The sequence below is a fragment of the Bos indicus x Bos taurus genome, chromosome 3 (genome assembly GCF_003369695.1).
Source record: "Bos indicus x Bos taurus breed Angus x Brahman F1 hybrid chromosome 3, Bos_hybrid_MaternalHap_v2.0, whole genome shotgun sequence".
Taxonomy (NCBI): Eukaryota; Metazoa; Chordata; class Mammalia; order Artiodactyla; family Bovidae; genus Bos; species Bos indicus x Bos taurus.
Window position 1 is genome coordinate 35,145,089 of NC_040078.1, and position 19,589 is coordinate 35,164,677.

Here is a 19,589-nt window from a genome sequence, read left to right on the forward strand (position 1 = left end):
TAACTTACTTACCATTTTTTTCTATTCTTGGACATGTAGGGATTTTTAAAACTCCTTTAAAGCTATTTTAAAACTATTATTCATAATAGTTTATGAGTTTTTTCATATTTAGAGTTGCCTACTTAGAATGAATTCTGAAAAGTTTAAGTACTGATGTGAATATCTTAAAGGCTGTGTGTGTGTGTGTGTCTGTGTGTGTGTGTGTGTGTATATAGTTAAATGGTTTTTTAGACTTTTTCTGTTCATAGGAAATGAGAAAACCCATTTCACTTTGCTCTCTCATTATTATTCTCTTATAGACAGGAGGGTATTAATGTTTTAATTTTCACTTTGTTAAAAACATTTTTCTTATTATAAAATAATACATAGAAAAATGGGAAAATATAAAGGAAGACATTAAAATGACCTGTGATCCTTTGGCGCACCTTATGGCTTGTTGAATCTTAGTTCTCCCACCAGGAGTCAAACCTGGGCCCCCAGCAGAGTCATCACCACTGAACCACCCAGGAATCCCCCTGACTGGTTCAAACAACAGAGATTTGCCTCACAGTTCTGAAGGCTAGAAGTCTGAGATCAAAGTGGTGGAAGGGTTGGTGCATTCTGAGGGCTGAGAGGGAGGGATCTGTTCCAGGACTCTCCTGTTGGCTTGTAGATAACTTCACTGGTGGCTCAGATGGTAAAGAATCGGCTAGCAATGCAGGAGACCCGGGTTTGATCCCTGGGTTGGGAAGATCCCCTGGAGAAGGAAATGGCAACCCATTCCAGTATTCTTGCTTGGTAAATCCCATGGACAGAGAAGCCTGGTGGGCTACAGTCCATGGGGTCCCAAAGAGCTGGACATGACTGAGTGACTAACAGATACATACTTGTGTCCAAATTTCCCCTTTTTGTAAGGATACCAGTCATATTAGCTTTTCAGTTCAGTTCAGTCACTCAGTCGTGTCTGGCTTTTTGTGACCCCATGAATTGCAGCACACCAGACCTCCCTGTCCATCACCAACTCCCTGAGTTTACCCAAACTCATGTCCATCGAGTCAGTCATGCCATCCAGCCATCTCATCCTCTGTCATCCCCTTCTCCTCCTGCCCCCAATCCCTCACAGCATCAGAGTCTTTTCCAATGAGTCAACTCTTCACATGAGATGGCCACAGTATTGGAGTTTCAGCTTCAACATCAGTCCTTCCAAAGAACTCCCAGGACTGATCTCCTTTAGAATGGACTGGTTGGATCTCCTTGCCATCCAAGTGACTCTCAAGAGTCTTCTCCAACACCACAGTTCAAAAGTATCAATTCTTTGGCACTCAGCTTTCTTCACAATCCAACTCTTGCATCCATACATAACCACTGGAAAAACCATAGCCTTGACTAGACAGACCTTTGTTGGCAAAGTAATATCTCTGCTTTTTAATATACTATCTAGGTTGGTCATAACTTTCCTTCCAAGGAGTAAGTGTCTTTTAATTTCATGGCTACAATCACCATCTGCAGTGATTTTGGAGCCCCCCAAAATAAAGTCAGACATCGTTTCCACTGTTTCCCCATCTATTTCCCATGAAGTGATGGGACCAGATGCCATGATCTTCATTTTCTGAATGTTGAGCTTTAAGCCAACTTTTTCACTCTCCACTTTCACTTTCATCAAGAGGCTTTGAGTTCCTCTTTACTTTCTGCCATAAGGGTGGTGTCATCTGCATATCTGAGGTTATTGATATTTCTCCCGGCAATCTTGATTCCGGCTTGTGCTTCTTCCCGCCCAGCGTTTCTCATGATGTACTCTGCATATAAGTTAAATAAGCACGGTGACAGTATACAGCCTTGACGAACTCCTTTTCCTATTTGAAACCAGTCTGTTGTTCCATGTCCAGTTCTAACTGTTGCTTCCTAACCTGCATACAGGTTTCTCCAGAGGCAGGTCAGATGGTCTGGTATTCCCATCTCTTTCAGAATTTTCCACAGTTGATTGGGATCCACACAGTCAAAGGCTTTGGCATAGTTAATAAAGCAGAAATAGATATTTTTCTGGAACTCTCTTGCTTTTTTGATGATCCAGCAGATGTTGGCAATTTGATCTCTGGTTCCTCTGCCTTTTCTAAAACCAGCTTGAACATCAGGAAGTTCACGGTTCACGTACTGCTGAAGCCTGGCTTGGAGAATTTTGAGCATTACTTTACTAGCATGTGAGATGAATGCAATTGTGCAGTAGTTTGAGCATTCTTTGGCATTGCCTTTCTTTGGGATTGGAATGAAAATCAACCTTTTCCAGTCCTGTGGCCACTGCTGAGTTTTCAAATTTGCTGGCATATTGAGTGCAGCACTCTCACAGCATCATCTTTCAGGATTTGAAATAGTTCCACTGGAATTCCATCACCTCCACTAGTTTGTTCGTAGTGATGCTTTGTAAGGCCCACTTGACTTCACATTCCAGGATGTCTGGCTCTAGATGAGTGATCACACCATCGTGATTATCTGGGTCGTGAAGCTCTTTTTTGTGTATTTTCTGTGTATTCTTGCCACCTCTTCTTAATATCTTCTGCTTCTGTTAGGTCCATACCATTTCTGTCCTTTATCGAGCCCATCTTTGCATGAAATGTTCCCTTGGTATCTCTAATTTTCTTGAAGAGATCTCTGGTATTTTCCATTCTGTTGTTTTCCTCTATTTCTTTGCATTGATTGCTGAGTAAGGCTTTCTTATCTCTCCTTGCTATTCTTTGGAACTCTTCATTTAGATACTTAGGGCCCACTTAATGACCTTACATTAACTTAATTATCCTAGTAAAGACCATGTCTCTAAACAAGGTCACTTTCAGAGACATTAAGGATTAGGACTTAAAGATATAAGTTTCAGGCTTCCCAGGTGGCACTAGTGGTAACAAACCTGCCCACCAATTCAGGAGACATAAGAAATGCAGGTTTGATCTCTGGGTCAGGAAGATGCCCTGGAGGAGGGCTTGGCAGCCTACTCTAGTATTCTTGCCTGGAGAATCCCATGGACAGAGGAGCCTGATGGGCTACAGTCCTTAGGGTCACAAACAGTTAGATACAACTGAAGTGACTTGACAAGCATATGATTTCAGGGGACACGCAATTCAACCAATAACACCTCTCTACCCAGGAGTATTGAAAGTTTGATGTGTTTTTCATACATTTCAATCCACTCTTTAATGAACCTGTAATATTTTAGCAGCAACAATACATCTTGTGTATGAAAAAATTCTCTGAAAACCAAGTTATACCTGTTTGTTTAATTCATTTTCATGTGTGAAATTAAAATATGTATTTGGGGACAACAGCCAATTAATGTTATCAACTTTATATGTCTCTAAAGGACAATGAAAATTATTTTGAAGATCATAAATTTATACATATATGTATCATTATTTTATTCGTCATAATATCAATGCTATATTACCAGCAAAATAAATTTTAAAATAGATAAATTTGCTGTTTATTTCTAGATTCATAGTTTACCGTCAGGGAAAATGAGATTGCTGGATGGGTTTAAGCAGATGGTAAAAGAAGGAGGAATTCTTTCTCTTTGGCGAGGAAATGGTGTAAATGTTTTAAAAATTGCACCTGAGACAGCGCTCAAGGTTGGGACCTATGAACAGGTAAAATATTACTGTCTGTGGAATTTTAGAAGACATATTTTAAATTTTAAAAATTTTAGACTTTTATGAGAGAAAACATAAAACATTGGTGGAGTGTGCTCAAGCAATAGATATGAATTTAAATATAAGTGATTTTATTTATTCTTATTTATTTTTGATATTTTCATATTGCTTTTGTTTGAAGAGGTAGTCCATGGACCATATTATAACTGTAATATAATCTATTCTATTGTCTATTAGTAGTTCTTTGATTTCAGTTTTCCCATGTGCTGCTGCTGCTAAGTCGCTTCAGTCGTGTCCAACTCTGTGCGACCCCATAGACGGCAGCTCACCAGGCTTCCCCGTCCCTGGGATTCTCCAGGCAAGAACACTGGAGTGGGTTGCCATTTCCTTCTCCAATGCATGAAAGGGAAAAGTGAAAGGGAAGTCGCTCAGTCGTGTCCGACTCTTTGCGACCCCATGGACTGCAGCCTACCAGGCTACTCCATCCATGGGATTTTCTAGGCAAAAGTACTGGAGTGGGATGCCATTGCCTTCTCTGAGAGACCCTCAAAAAATGTTTCAGTATTGTTTTTACTTTTAATAATGTGAATATTTGTTTTAAAATTTGTTAATCTGAAAAAAAAAAACAAAAAATAAAACAAACAAAAAAATTGTTCATCTGATTTAGGATCTTACTTTTGCTCAAATAATTCACTTTGAGATGAGCTATATTTATTTTCAAGTAATATAAATTATTAGCATCACATTAGAGTCTTAGTACACTGTGCATCTCCAGTTTTACATTTTCAATGTAAATCTTATAGTAACTTTTTTCTTTAAACATTTAATAATACACAGCATTAATTTTGGAGAAGGCAATGGCACCCCACTCCAGTACTTTTGCCTGGAAAATCCCATGGATGGAGGAGCCTGGTAGGCTACAGTCCATGGGGTTGCTAGAGTCGGACACGACTGAGCGACTTCACTTTCACTTTTCACTTTCATGCACTGGAGGAGGAAATGGCAACCCACTCCAGTATTCTTGCCTGGAGAATCCCAGTGACAGGGGAGCCTGGTGGGCTGCCGTCTATGGGGTTGCACAGGGTCGGACACGACTGAAGCGACTTAGCAGCAGCAGCAGCAGCAGCATTAATTTGCTTCTTTGGTAGAACCTTGGTTTACAAAGTCAGATGACCTCAAAATTTTAAGAAAGGATAAAAAATAAATACTATCCTTTCTCAACCCAAATTGTTTAAAAGCAAATGGATGGTTGTATAGGATACTAGACTTACTTGTAATGCACATCTTAAAAACATACATCACTTATTTAAATTGGGATTTGCTTACTCATTCAAGAAATGTTTCTTTCAGCAACAGACTTTTCTTGAGCACTTAATGTGTTCTAGACCTTATTTGAGGTTCTGGGGATACAGCGGCAAACAAATCAGATGTTGATAAATGCTATGGAGAAAACATGATAGAAATTGGAGACAGTAAGAACTGACAACTCTTTCAAGGAGTTTTTCTATGAAGAAATGAGAGCAATTGAGTGGTAACTATAGGAAGATGTGGGATAGAGAATTTTCTAAAAATGGAAGAAGCAATAGCGTGTTTGTATACTTAGGAGAAAGATCCAGTAAAGAGGGGACCATTAATGACAGGATAGAAGAGAGGGTAGTGCAAGTAATATAAATTATTATTATCCTTGAGTCTCTGAGAGGGTGAAAGAAGATGGGAACTAGTGCTCATGGAAGGGTTTGGCTTTGGGTAGGCACTTCATCCATAGTTCGAGATGAAGCTCTACTATGTGGGCACAGATGCAGGTGGGTTTGTGGAAGATTTCTTTCTAGTGCTTCAGCTTCTTCAATGAAATGGGAAGCAAGGACATGTGGAGGTATGAGGAAGGAGGAGAAGACATGAGTTGGTATTCCAGGAAAGTGGAAAAGCTAATGGATAGAGGAAATTAAATAAGATTGCTGGAGGCAGATGGTCCAGGTGAAATTCTTTTGTCTGATTATGCAAATCAAATGGTTCTCAAGTATGTACTTATTACTGCTTGAGTATAGCTCATTATCTGGCCCCTAGGAAGTCCATGGGTAATTAGCCATCAAATTATCCCTGTGGGTTAGGGTATCCTAGTTGCAACTCCAGTCTTGTTGTCTTTTAAGATAATTATATTCATCTTGCATCTGATGAGGAAGTGCCATCATTTTGACTCTGCTATTCTGGAATTTTCCATTTCCTTTTATACCACTGAATCTAGTTCCATGGCAGCATCCTCTGCTGTCAACCCTCATAACAGCTATCACTGGACTTCTCAACAAGGGCTCCGTCTCATCCTAGAAACATGCTCGACTAGAAGGTTTGTCAATCTCAAGATAAAATTCATTCTGATATTTCCACCTTCCTGAGTCTACTGATTCCTTCCTCCACACTCTACCAAAGCTTTGGCATCTCTACCTCATTTACTGTCAGTCATAATTGTGTCCAAGCTTTAAAGGTCCATCCCATCAGCATATTAGGACAGGTTTCAGATGTCCTATGTCATGGGAGAGTGTTCAACATGAATAAAGTCTCCTTTGTCCAGCATTATATTCCACTCCTGCTGCTGCCACCTCTAAGTCGCTTCAGTTGTGTCCGACTCTGTGCGACCCCATAGATGACAGCCCACCAGGCTCCCCCGTCCCTGGGATTCTCCAGGCAAGAACACTGGAGTGGGTTGCCATTTCCTTCTCCAATGCATGAAAGTGAAAAGTGAAAGTGAAGTCACTCAGTCGTGTCTGACTCTTAGTGACCCCATGGACTGCAGCCTGCCAGGCTCCTCCATCCATGGGATTTTCCAGGCAACAGTACTGGAGTGGGGTGCCATTGCCTTCTCCACTCCTGATAAGCCCACTATTCAAGACTTATGATCCACTCCTATACATGTTCAACTGGTCCCTTCTAGTCTATATTTTCCAGGTCCTGCAACAATTTGATCAGAATGATATTTATTCCTAGGACACGGGCTTTATTTCCTCGCCAGGCTATCTGAGACCTAACCTTATAAAAATTATTGGTTAGGAGGCAATAAGAGGAGGTGGGAGAGAGACAGGCATCATCTTGTACATCTGCCTTTTTGAGGCCTTTGCATGGCCTCTGGACAAGGAGAGGCTGCTCTGCTAGAGCAGTGGGAAGAGGATAACTTTTTGCTGAATTGAAAGGTTTTGGAGAATCCTGGAGTTCAGGGTTCTCAGGCACATACTCCAGATGTCTCCATCTCATGTATTAGGGTCCTACTCCCTCCCAGTGAACATCCTCATTTTAGCATAGGAGATCTTTTGAAGCTGTGCCTTCAGTTTCCTTTGCAACTCTGGTACCTTTACATTTATATGCTGGGTCTGATTTTCAGTAATTTATTCTCCACCTGCAGGAGATTCAGTTCAGTACAGTTCAGTCCCTCAGTCATGTCCGACTCTTTGCGACCTCATGAATCCCAGTACACCAGGCCTCCCTGTCCATCACCAACTCCTGGAGCTTACTTAAACTCATGTCCGTTGAGTTGGTGATGCCATCCAGCCATCTCATCCTCTGTCATCCCCTTCTCCTCCTGCCCCTAATCCCTCCCAGCATCAGGGTCTTTTCCAATGAGTCAACTCCTCGCATGAGGTGGCCAAAGTATTGGAGTTTCAGCTTTAGCATCAGTCCTTCCAATGAACACCCAGGAGTGATCTCCTTTAGAATGGAATGGTTGGATTTCCTTGCAGTCCAAGGGACTCTCAAGAGTCTTCTTCAACAACACAGTTCAAAAGCATCAATTATTCAGCACTCAGCTTTCTTCACAGTCCAACTCTCACATCCATATATGACCACTGGAAAAACCATAGCCTTGACTAGACGGACCTTTGTTGGCAAAGTAATATCTCTGCTTTTTAATATGCTGTCTAGGTTGGTCATGGAGAAGGCAATGGCACCCTACTCCAGTACTCTTGCCTGGAAAATCCCATGGACAGAGGAGCCTGGTAGGCTGCAGACCGTGGGGTTGCAAAGAGTCGGACACGACTGAGCGACTTCCCTTTCACTTTTCCCTTTCATGCATTGGAGAAGGAAATGGCAACCCACCCCACTGTTCTTGCCTGGAGAATCCCAGGGACGGGGGAGCCTGGTGGGCTGCCATCTATGGGGTTGCACAGAGTCGGACACGACTGAAGCGACTTAGCAGCAGTAGCAGCTAGGTTGGTCATAACTTTCCTTCCAAGGAGTAAGCGTCTTTAAATTTCATGGCTGCAGTCACCATCTGCAGTGATTTTGGAGCCCCCCAAAATAAAGTCAGCCACTGTTTCCACTGTTTCCCCATCTATTTCCCATGAAATGATGGGACCAGATGCCATGGTCTTAGTTTTCTGAATGTTGAGCTTTAAGCCCAACATTTCTCACTCTTCTATTTCACTTTCATCAAGAGGCTTGTTAGTTCCTCTTCACTTTCTGCCATAAGGGTGGTGTCATCTGCATATCTGAGGTTATTGATATTTCTCCAGGGAATCTTGATTCCAGCTTGTGCTTCATCCAGCCCAGCGTTTCTCATGATGTACTCTGCATATAAGTTAAGTAAGCAGGGTGACAATATACAGCCTTGACGTACTCCTTTTCCCATTTGAAACCAGTCTGTTGTTCCATGTCCAGTTCTAACTATTGCTTCCTGACTTGCATACAAGTTTCTCAAGAGGCAGGTCAAGTGGTCTGGTATTCCCATCTCTTTCAGAATTTTCCACAGTGTATTGTGATCCACACAGTCAAAGTCTTTGCCATTGTCAATAAAGCAGAAATAGATGTTTTTCTGGAACTCTCTAGCTTTTTCGATGATCCAGCAGATGTTGGCAATTTGATATCTGGTTCCTCTGCCTTTTCTAAAACCAGCTTGAACATCAGGAAGTTCACGGTTCACATATTGGTGAAGCCTGGCTTGGAGAATTTTGAGCATTACTTTACTAGCGTGTGAGATGAGTGCAGTTGTTTGGTAGTTTGAGCATTCTTTGGCATTGCCTTTCTTTGGGATTGGAATGAAAACTGACCTTTTCCAGTCCTGTGGCCACTGCTGAGTTTTCCAAATTTGCAACCTAGAGGAGCTACCCCACGTCCGAGGTCAGGGGTGCGCCCGAGATGAGCTACCCCACAGCTGAGGTCAGGGGAGGTGGCTGAGACGAGCTACCCTATCGCTGAGGCCAGGGGCAGGAGATTAGGGTCTCTTTAAATTGCTGCCAGGAAGGCATTTTAGTGTTCATATTTTTTAAAATGATAGTTGACTGACCTAAACTTGACATTCTCTTTCTTCAAAGTTTCTAAAGCAGTGAATCATAGCCAGTCAGGTCCACAGTCTTTACGTCACATTGTTCAAGTATTATGATACTTGTTGATTTGATGCTTTTCTTTCTACCAGTACCTCATCCCAAGCCACTATGACTAAAAATCTTAGTAATGGTAACGCCACAGCATACCATAAGTTACCATCATCCCATTGACTACTACTATGCTGGGAGGGATTGGGGGCAGGAAGAAGAGGGGACGACAGAGGATGAGATGGCTGGATGGCATCACCGACTCGATGGATGTGAGTTCGAGTGAACTCCGGGAGAAGGTGATGGACAGGGAGGCCTGGTGTGCTGTGCTTCATGGGGTTGCAAAGAGTCGGACACGACTGAGCGACTGAACTGAAGTGAACTGAACTGAATCATGTGTTTGTTGCCTGTGACCGGTGAGTGATTCAGTTCTAATAATATGAGCAGGCTTACCTTCTAGCACCACATTTCAAAAAACCAGCATTTGATTTTTGTTGATTTTAGCTATTGATTTCCTATTTTCAATTTCATTGATTTCTATTCTAATTATTATTACTTTTCTTCTGCTTACCCTTGGCTTGATTTGCTCTTCTTTTTCTATTTTCCTAAGGTGGAAACATTCATTTTTATCTTTCTTCTAGTGTGTACATTCAAAACTATAAACTTTCCTTTAAGTACAGCTTCCCACTAATTTTGATAGTGTTTTTATTTTCATTTAGTTAAAATATTTTAAAATTTCTCTTGAGATTTCTTCTTTGACCAGTGTGTTACTTAAAAGAAGTGTTTTGTTTAATCTCCACATATTTTGGTATTTTCCAATTATCTATCATTAATTTCTAGTTTAATTCCTTTGTGGTCTGAGAAGCAGATATTGTTTTATTTCTGTTCTTTTAAATTTGTTAAGGTGTGTTTTATGGTCCAAAATATGGTCTGTCTTGGTGAGTGTTCCATGTGTTCTTAAGAAAAATGTGCAGTCTGCTGTTGTTGGATGAAGTAGTCTATGGATGTCAGTTATTTCCAGTTGAATAATGGTGTTATTTAGTTCAGCTATGTTATTACTGATATTCTGCCCAGCGGAAATATCCATTTCTGATAGAAGATGTTGAAATCTCCAACTATTATAATACATTCATCTGTTTCTCTTTGCAGTTCTATCAGGACTATTATTTAATGATTAATATGTCATTTTGTAGAACTGACCCCTTTATCTTTATCCCTGATAACTTTCCTTGCTCTGAAGTCAGCTCTATCTGAAATTAATATCACTACTCCCACTTTGTTTTGATTACTGTTAGCATGGTATATTTTTCTCCACTCATTTGCATTTAACATATGTGTCTTTAAATTTAAAGTTGATTTCTTGTAGCCAACATACATTTGGATTTTGGTTTTTGATCCACTCTGACAGTCTTTAACTGGCAGATAGGACCACTTTGGAAGTGGTACCAAATGTTTAGGTTTGGATTCACCCAGAGGTGAATTGGAATTCATTGGATGGACTGATGCAGTAAGACACAGAAGGAAGAAAAGCCAATATAAGTGTACATAAATGAGGGTTCAGCTATAGGTGGTAGGGGCTTGATTCTGCCAGAACTTGTAAGAAGTGGACAGAATAGTCCCCAGGATTATCCATCTGAGGAAAGGAGATAAGGCATTTATTTACCAATTTCTTATTGTTCAATTGCTAAGTCATGACCAACTCTTTGCAACCCCATGAACTACATGATGCCTGCCAGACCCCTCTGTCCATGGGATTTCCCAGGCAAGAATACTAGAGTGGGTTGCCTTTTCCTTCTCCAGAGGCTGTTCCAGACCCGAAGGATGGAAGCTATATCTCCTTCATTGGCATGTGAGTTCTTTACTGCTGAGCCACAAAGGGAAGCCCTTACCATTTCCTATCCCCAGTTATTTGAAGAATGATCTTAGGACTTTAACTTTCCAGACTTCTAGGTTCAACAGGCTCCCATAGATTTTCAGAAGACCCTAAGGCAGAAAAACAGAGAGATGAGAGGCTTTTTCTTTAGATGGGATTCTGCCACTGTTGTTGTTGTTCAGTTATTCAGTCATGTCCAACTCTTTGCAACCTCATGGACTGCAGCATGCCAGGCTTCCTCGTTCTTCACCATCTCACTGAGTTTGTTCAAACTCATGTCCATTGAGTTGGTGATGCCATCCAACCAGTTTGTCCTCTGTTGTCTCCTTCTCCTCTTTCCCAGCATCAGGGTCTTTTCTAATGGTCAGCTCTTCGCCTCAGGTAGCCAATGTTAGGAGCTTCAGCTTTAGCATCAGTCCTTCCAATGAATATTCAGGACTGATTTCCTTTAGGATTGACGGGTTTGATCTCCTTGCAGTCCAAGGGACTCTCAAGAGTCTTCTTCAACACCACAGTTCTAAAGCACCAATTCTTCAATGCTCAGCCTTCTTTATGGTCCAACTCTCACATCCATACATGACTCCTGGAAAAACCATAGCTTTGACTAGATGGACCTTTGTTGCAAAGTAACGTCTCTGCTTTTTAATACGTTGTCATAGCTTTTCTTCCAAGGAGCAAGCATCTTTTAATTTCATGGCTGCAGTCGCCATCCACATGATTTTGGAACCCCCCAAAATAAGTTTCCATTGTTTGCCCATCTATTTGCCATGAAGTGATGCTGCAGCTGAAACTCCAGAACTTTGGTCACCTCATGCGAAGAGTTGACTCATTGGAAAAGACTCTGATGCTGGGAGGGATTGGGGGCAGGAGGAGAAGGGGACGACAGAGGATGAGATGGCTGGATGGCATCACTGACTCAATGGATGTAAGTCTGAGTGAACTCCGGGAGTTGGTGATGGACAGGGAGGCCTGGTGTGCTGCGATTCATGGGGTCGCAAAGAGTCGGACATGACTGAGCGACTGAACTGAACTGAACTGAACTGAACTGATGGGACTGGATGCCATGATCTTAGTTTTTTGAATGTTGAGTTTTAAGCCAGCTTTTTCACTCTCCTCTTTTACCTTCAACAAGAAGCTCTTTAGTTCAACTTCACGTTCTGCCATTAGGGTGGTGTCATCTGCATATCTGAGGTTATTGATATTTCTCCCAGCAATCTTGATTTCAGATCATGCTTCATCCAGCCCAGCATTCTGCATGGTGTATTCTGAATAGAAGTTAAATAAGCTGGATGACAATATACAGCCTTGACATATTCCTTTCCCAATTTTGAACCAGTCTGTTGCTACATGTTTTATTCTGTTGCTTCTTGACCTGTATACAGATTTCTCAGGAAACAGTAAGGTGGTCTGCTATTCCCATCTCTTTAATAATTTTCCATAACTTGTTGTGAACTACACAGAGGCTTTAGCATAGTCAGTGAAGCAGAAATAGATTTTTTTTTTGAATTCTCTAGCTTTTTCTGTGATCCAACAGATGTTGGCAATTTGATCTCTGGCTCCTCTGCCTTTTCTAAATCCAGCTCATACACCTAGAAGTTCTTGGTTCACGTACTGTTGAAGCCTAGCTTGAAAGATTTTGAGCATTACCTTGCTAGTATGTGAAATGAATGCAATTGTGCAGTAGTTTGAACATTGTTTGGCATTGCCCTTCTTTGGGATTGGAATGAAAACTGTCCTTTTCCAGTTCTGTGGCCATCGCTGAGTTTTCCAAATGTAGCACTTTCACAGAATCATCTTTTAGGATTTGAAATAGCTCACATGGAATTCCATCACCTCCACTAGCTTTGTTTGTAGAGATGCTTCCTAAGGCCCACTTGACTTCCCATTCCAGGATGTCTGGCTCCAGGTGAGTGATCACACCATCGTGGTTATCTGGGTCATTAAGATATTTTTTGTATAGTTCTTCTGTGTATTCTTGACACCTCTTCTTAGTATCTTCTGCTTCTGTTAGATCCATACTATTCCTGTCCTTTATTGCACCCATCTTTGCATAAAATGTTTCCTTTATATCTCTAATTTTCTTGAAGAGGTCGCTAGTCTTTACCATTCTGTTGTTTTCCTCTATTTCTTTGCACTGTTCACTTAAGAAGGCTTTCTTATTTTTCCTTGCTATTCTTTGGAACTCTTCATTCAAATGGGTATATTTTTCCTTTTCTCCTTTGCCCTTGTCTTCTCTTCTTTTCTCAGCTATTTGTAAATCCTCCTCAGATAATCATTTTGCCTGTGAGTCTACACAAAACTGTCCAGATATGATGGAGGCTTCTGGAAATGTCTGCCATGGCCAGCTATCTGCCTGCTGTTTGAGGGCCTCAGAGTTGCGTTAGAGATCAATAAAAATACAGGATTTTATAGGCTATGATCATGGGCTTTCTAGCAATATCATTCTTTCAAAATTTCTTATACTTCTTGTCTGTTTGTTTCTGGTCAGTACCATGCAAAGTAACCACACCCAAAAATATTTTTCCTGATATTTTATTTTCCAGTTCCTATGCTCAGTTATTCCTTCTCTTTGTCATTTTTTTATAGTATGCTATGTTGATATTAACTGAAATAATAGCCTGACAGATGACAGCACCCTCGATGTGATTTTTGTAGATAAGTTCTTTAGGACAATGTCATTACCAGCTTCTGTGCTGGTAACTTTCCCTACTTGGAAACTCCACATTTCTTGACTGTTGAGTCAGGCAGTGACAACTCCCTTTGCAGAGCTCTATTTCCTTCCAACTGTGCTTACAAACTAGCTTTTGAGAAGACCTTAAGGCAGACAGGCAGAGAGAACTCCTGTCTCCCAGATCTTGCTAAAAGCATCAAGGAACAGGCAACACTGTCCAGCATTCTGAGGTTTTACAGTTAGTTTTCCTGTAACTTCAGGCTCAGAAAGCACATGGTCTTCCTTCTAAGTTATCACAGGAGGTAATTTATCAAGCATTTCCACAGAGCATTAGGAAGATCATCACCTTCTTAGAGTGTAATATCTGTATCTCAATAATAAAGCCATTGCCACATATTTTAGGTTTTAGTTATGGCATCACCATTCATCTAGTAACCAATTTTTGTACTCTTTAGGGTTCTTTCTAAGATGTTTTAACAAAGGGAGTTCAAAATACAGTAGCTTAAGTAAGATAGAAGCAAGTGGTCTGGGGCTAGCTGTACAACTCTGCCATCTTCAATATATGTGTTCCAAGGCTGCACCCGCCTTTGCCATTTCCCAGGTGAAGGAAAAAGGAGTTTAGGATAGTTTAGTTTAAGAAGATGTCTCAGAATTTCCATATTTAACTTCCCCTCACATCTCATTAGCCAAAATTAATCATTTAAACTTGCAGTCTATTGCAAGGAAGAAGAGGAAAATGTAGTTTGTAGCTGAGTCAGCTGTGTTACACTAAATGGAAGAAAAAGATAAAGGGTATTGGGAACAAATAAGACTAGGAATAGATAGTACTAGGCTTCCCAGGTGGTGCTAGTGGTAAAGAACCCACCTGCCAATGAAGGAGACGTAAAAGATGCACGTTCAATCCCTGGGTCAGGAAGATCCCCTCTAGGAGGAAATGGCAACCCATTCCAGTATTCTTGCCTGGAGAATCCCATAGACAGAGAATCCTGGCAGGCTACAGTCCATAGGGTCACAGAGTCAGACACGACTGAAGTGACTTAGCACACACGCATGGGAACAGATAGCAGTCTCTGACATGTTAAGTGAACCATCACACTTTCTGATGGGGAGTTACTGATTTGAGGACCAGAGAGTTAGTTCATAGAGAGTGGCTGAATCATGTTGATGAAAGACCATCAGAAGAGGCAAATGGAAAAAACATTTTGCCTAGGAAGTAACAGGATAATCTGCTTGCTGAGGTTATCTTGGATCCTAAATGAGTTTCCAGTTTCAATTTTCATGAAACTTAGTTTAGTCCCCGTGAAGCCTGACCTTTACACTGATATTTCTGTTTTCCTTATTTCCACATGTAATTCAATAATCTGTTATTAAGCTAACAACAGGAAACTGTTGTTCTTTGTAACAAAAAACCTCTCACATAAAGTTACTATTTCTGATTATCTACTATCCAAAAATATGAAGTATGTTCCATGTGTAAGGGGTGGGGCCAAAAAGAGATAAGAGAATACAGTTCCTTTGTGTCATTTGCATGCCTTTTATGAAATACTGAATTCATGAATATCTACCTTATTCTGCAGAAGAAAAGAGGAAAAGGAGGCCAAAATAGAGGGGTCTTACTTATTATCTTAGACAATTAATTACATAAAGTTAAAATCAGATATTGTACTAGATATTCCACTAGATATTCTAATGTTGGGTGTCTGAAATACTTTTTCAAATAATTGTTACTAATGTTAATGTTATAAACAAAGAAACAATGTATATTCCATTTCAGTAATTTTATACATTTTAATATTTTTATTTATACAGTATAAGAAATGGCTTAGTTCTGATGGTGCTAAAATAGGAATTATTGAAAGATTTATATCTGGTTCATTGGCTGGTGCAACTGCACAGACCTGTATTTACCCTATGGAGGTATGTACTATGATAAAATTTTAACTAAAGAAATGTTTTTAATGCAAATTTTAATTTAAAAAAAACAAGTGAATCACAGATCAGTATTTTATACAATAAAAAGCATTATAGCTATAAGATGTGTCTCACGTGAAGTGTCAGTTGCCCTTAGTAACTGTCAGTTGCCCAGTCTTTTTTGGTTTAGGATAAAATTAGTATTGTACTGTGAAAGTGAAAGTGTGGTTGCTCAGTTGTGTCCGACTCTTTGTTGACCCCATGGACTGTAGTCTACTAGGCTTCTCTGTCCATGGGATTTTCCAGGCAAGAGTACTGGAGTGGGTTGCCATTTCCTTCTCCAGGGGATCTTCCTGACCCAGGGATTGAACCCAGGTCTTCTGCATTGCAGGCAGACGCTTTACCCTCTGAACCACCAGGGAACTAAGAAGACAAATAATTTCATTTCTCCAATTAATTGATAGAATCACTTATTCATTAATAAAATCAAATTTGTATTGAACACCCACATACTTTAAAGTATTTATCTGGATCCAGAGTTGAATCAGACAGGCATTTTGGTCATGGAGCTTATTATAGTCCAGAAGGGGAGATAGAATATGTACATCAGTAATGATGAAAAGTGAAAGTGGAAGTTGCTTAGTTGTGTCCAACTCTTTGCAACCCCAAGAACTATACAGTCCATGGAATTCTCCAGGCCAGAATACTGGAGTGGGTCAAAATATAAATATAAATTCTAGAAGGGAGATCAGTACCAAGTATTACGGAAATTCAGAAGGGAGATATTATTCTAGTTAATGGATTTCATGAAGGACATGAGTTGAATGTGTGAGTTTGACTTAGAATTTGGATGTTTGGAGATGATAAGGAAGTGGATTTTAAGTGTAAATAACAACTTGAGCAAAGGAATGGGGATATAAGAGCAGATATTCAGGTGGAGATAGGATAATACTATAAATAATGGTCTGGGACCAGATCAGAATAGCTTATCAATGCAACTTAAGAAATTTAGCTTTAATTTCTTAAAAAAATAAGATCCATTGAAGACTTTTGAGCTTGAAGTGTAATCCCGGTAAAGTTTTTTAGAGGAGCAGAGACTAGAGAAATGAGATAACTAGATACAAGATATTGCTATCATTCAGAGAAGTGATAATAAGGACTTGACATATGATATTGACTAGGAGAAATTGACTCACATTAGAACAGTCATAAGAACTGACCACTTGAGAAATGGAAAACAGAAGAAAGGGAAAGGAAGATGGCAAAGTTCTGTCTGGGTTCTGTGCCCAAATGTCTAGCAGAGTTATGTCTGAGTTAGGTCTCTAACAGAGGTACAGAACGGAGGAAGTGAGCCAGACTCTGAAAGATGATGAGTTCAGGTTTGCCTGTATTTAATTTGAGTTATTGGTGGGCAACTGAGTTATGATTTTCTACAGGCAGTTGCAAATGTAATACTAAGACTTGAGAGATTTCAAGTCTTGACATGTCATCTGTGAAGAAGTGTTAGTTAAAGCCTTGAAATTGGTTGGAAATAAGTCATAATTTTATTTTTAACTTTTGAGAAAATCTTAGTTTAGAGAATGAAAGGAGCAAAAAACATGCCAGGGAAGCAGGCAGAAAAAATTTACTTGGGTAAGAAGAGAGTGCACGGCCCTGGAGAAGGCAAAGAGTTTTAAGAATGAGATTATCCAAAGTGTTGGGTCCTACAGAGAAGTTCGTACAGAGGGCTTCCAACTGACTACTCAGAGGAAGCTCCATCAAGATATACAGTTGCCCAATTAAGACAAAGTTTGTGTTTTTCTTGTCTTGGATATTTTAGAGAGCCTTTTCTCCAAGTATATCTGTGTGTGTGCATGTTAAGTCACTTCAGTTGTGTCTGACTCTTTGCAACCCTATGGGCCAGAGCTGGCCAGGCTCCTCTGTCCATGGGATTCTCCAAGCAAGAGTACTGGAGTGGGTTGCCATTTCCTCCTTCAAGAAGTGTATCTGGAACTCCCTTAAATTAGATTAATAGAAATTAAAAGGACAATAAGTGAAGTTCTATCAGAAGAATTACACTAAACATAGGAAGATGGATCACAGACAGCCTACAAGAAGCTATATTGTCTTCATAACCCATGTTATGTTACTACTTTATGAGCACAAAATGAACCCAAGTTATATTAAGTTAGTTTGTAGACCCTGTTGTTAATGATAGTTCCCAGAGTATGTATTTTTAGCATATTATAGAATGTTTTTTCCATACTTGTTGTTCACTTTACCATGACTATACACTTTTGGAAAATTTGAATTTTGACTATAGCTGCTTTATTTTGGGCTTCCCTGGTAGCTCAGACAGTAAAGAATCTGCATGCAATGCCGGAGACCAGGTTCGATCCCTGGGTCGGGAAGATCCCCTGGAGAAGGGAATGGCTACCACCTTCAGTATCCTTGCCTAAAGAATGTTATTGCTTTATCTTAAATCAATAAGGTTATCTCAGCTGGTTTGATTTAGAATATGTTTCCTTATAGTACATGAAAGGTGTTTGAGTGGGTATATCAATTAAAGCCACAATGCTTAATTATATTTTCCTGTTTAAATAATTAAAAAAAAAAACCTCTGTACTGTATCAGTTGTTTATAATTAAGAGTTAGCAGAAAGTTAAAATTATATTTGAGATTGCTTTCTTTTTTTATTTCTATGATAATTAGCAAACATCATGACCTAATACAGTTTAATTGATTGCTAGGTAAGTTGAGTGAATCTGATCAATATATTTTTATTGTATTATTTCACATTTAGGTTATAAAGACCAGACTGGCTGTAGGTAAAACTGGACAGTACTCAGGGATTATTGATTGTGGCAAGCAGCTTCTGAAGCAAGAAGGTGCTAGAGCCTTTTTCAAAGGTTATATTCCTAACTTGCTAGGAATTATACCTTATGCAGGGATAGATCTTTGTGTTTATGAGGTAAGCTTATTCTTATAACATGATGTTTTGTGTTAGATTTGAAAATTTGATTCAATACTAGTTTTTATTCTAAAAATCTGGCTATAAATGATTTTTTATGAAATAGCTTCCAACCAAGAAGTGAACTGAATTGTTTTATTTTGTTTTTCTTTTTATATATTAGTTGTTTGCTAGTCTAGTAATAATTTTTGTTTTTTTCTTTTTTGTTTGAATTAGTTTTTGGTAATAATAAAGAAAGACCTTTCTGCTAAGCCACCATCACCTTGATAGCAAAATCAAACATACTACAAAAAAAGAAAATTGCAAGCCAGTGTCTTTGATGAATATAGATACAAAAATGCTCAACACATTTTTGTTACAAATCCAAACAGATTTTGTTGCAAACCCAGCAACACAAAAAAAAGATCACACACCACAACCAAGTTGGATCCACCCCTGGATCAGACAGATGGTTCAGCATACACAAATCAATCAGTGTGATACAGCACATCAACAAAAGAAAAGATGAAAACCACATGATCATCTCAATAAATGCAGAAAAAACATTTGATAAAATTCAACATCCATTCATGAGAGCATCTCTCACCAAAAGGATATAGAGGGAATATTTATGACAAACCCACAGCAATATAATACTCAACAGTGAAAGCTATTATAAAAGCCTTCTTTCTAAATTCTGAAACAAAACAAGGATTGCCCACTCTCCCCATTTCTATTCAACATAGTATTCGAAGTCCTAGTCACAGCAATCAAACAACAAAAAAACCTAAAAGATATGGAAATTGGAAGGGAAAAGGTAAAATTGTCATTATATGCAAATAACAGGATACTCTAATAGAAAACCCTAAAGACTCCACACAAAAACTACTAGAAATGATTAATTCTGCAAGGTAGCAGGTACAAGATTAACACTCAGAAATTGTTGAATTTCTTTACACTAACAATGAAATATTAAAAAAGAAAGTTAAAAAAATTCCTGTCTAAAATTGGGGCTTAAAAACCCTAGAAATAAACCTAACCAAGGAGGTGAAAGACCTGTACACTGAGAAATAAAAATTATTGATAAAGTAAACTGAAGATGATTTAAAAACTGGAAAGATATCTTGGATTGGAAAAATCAATATTGTTAAATTGGTCATACTACACAATGCTATGTACAGATGTAATGCAATCCCTATCAAATTACACATGACATTTTTCATAGAACTAGGACAAATAATACTAAAACTTATATGGAACAGAAAAGGCTCAGAATTGCATAAGTAATACTGAAGAAAAA

General features: G+C 39.4%; 1 protein-coding gene across 2 annotated transcripts in view; it reads left to right on the forward strand.

Moving 5' to 3' along the window:
* Positions 1-19,589, forward strand: part of LOC113890481 (calcium-binding mitochondrial carrier protein SCaMC-1-like) — an 87,901-nt gene that overhangs the window by 59,376 nt on the left and 8,936 nt on the right. For both annotated transcript variants that reach the window (XM_027538352.1, XM_027538351.1), the window contains 3 exons: positions 3,456-3,608; positions 15,259-15,366; positions 18,143-18,310. In XM_027538352.1, coding sequence (XP_027394153.1) covers positions 3,456-3,608; positions 15,259-15,366; positions 18,143-18,310 — 429 coding nt within the window. The remainder of the gene's footprint in view (positions 1-3,455; positions 3,609-15,258; positions 15,367-18,142; positions 18,311-19,589) is intronic.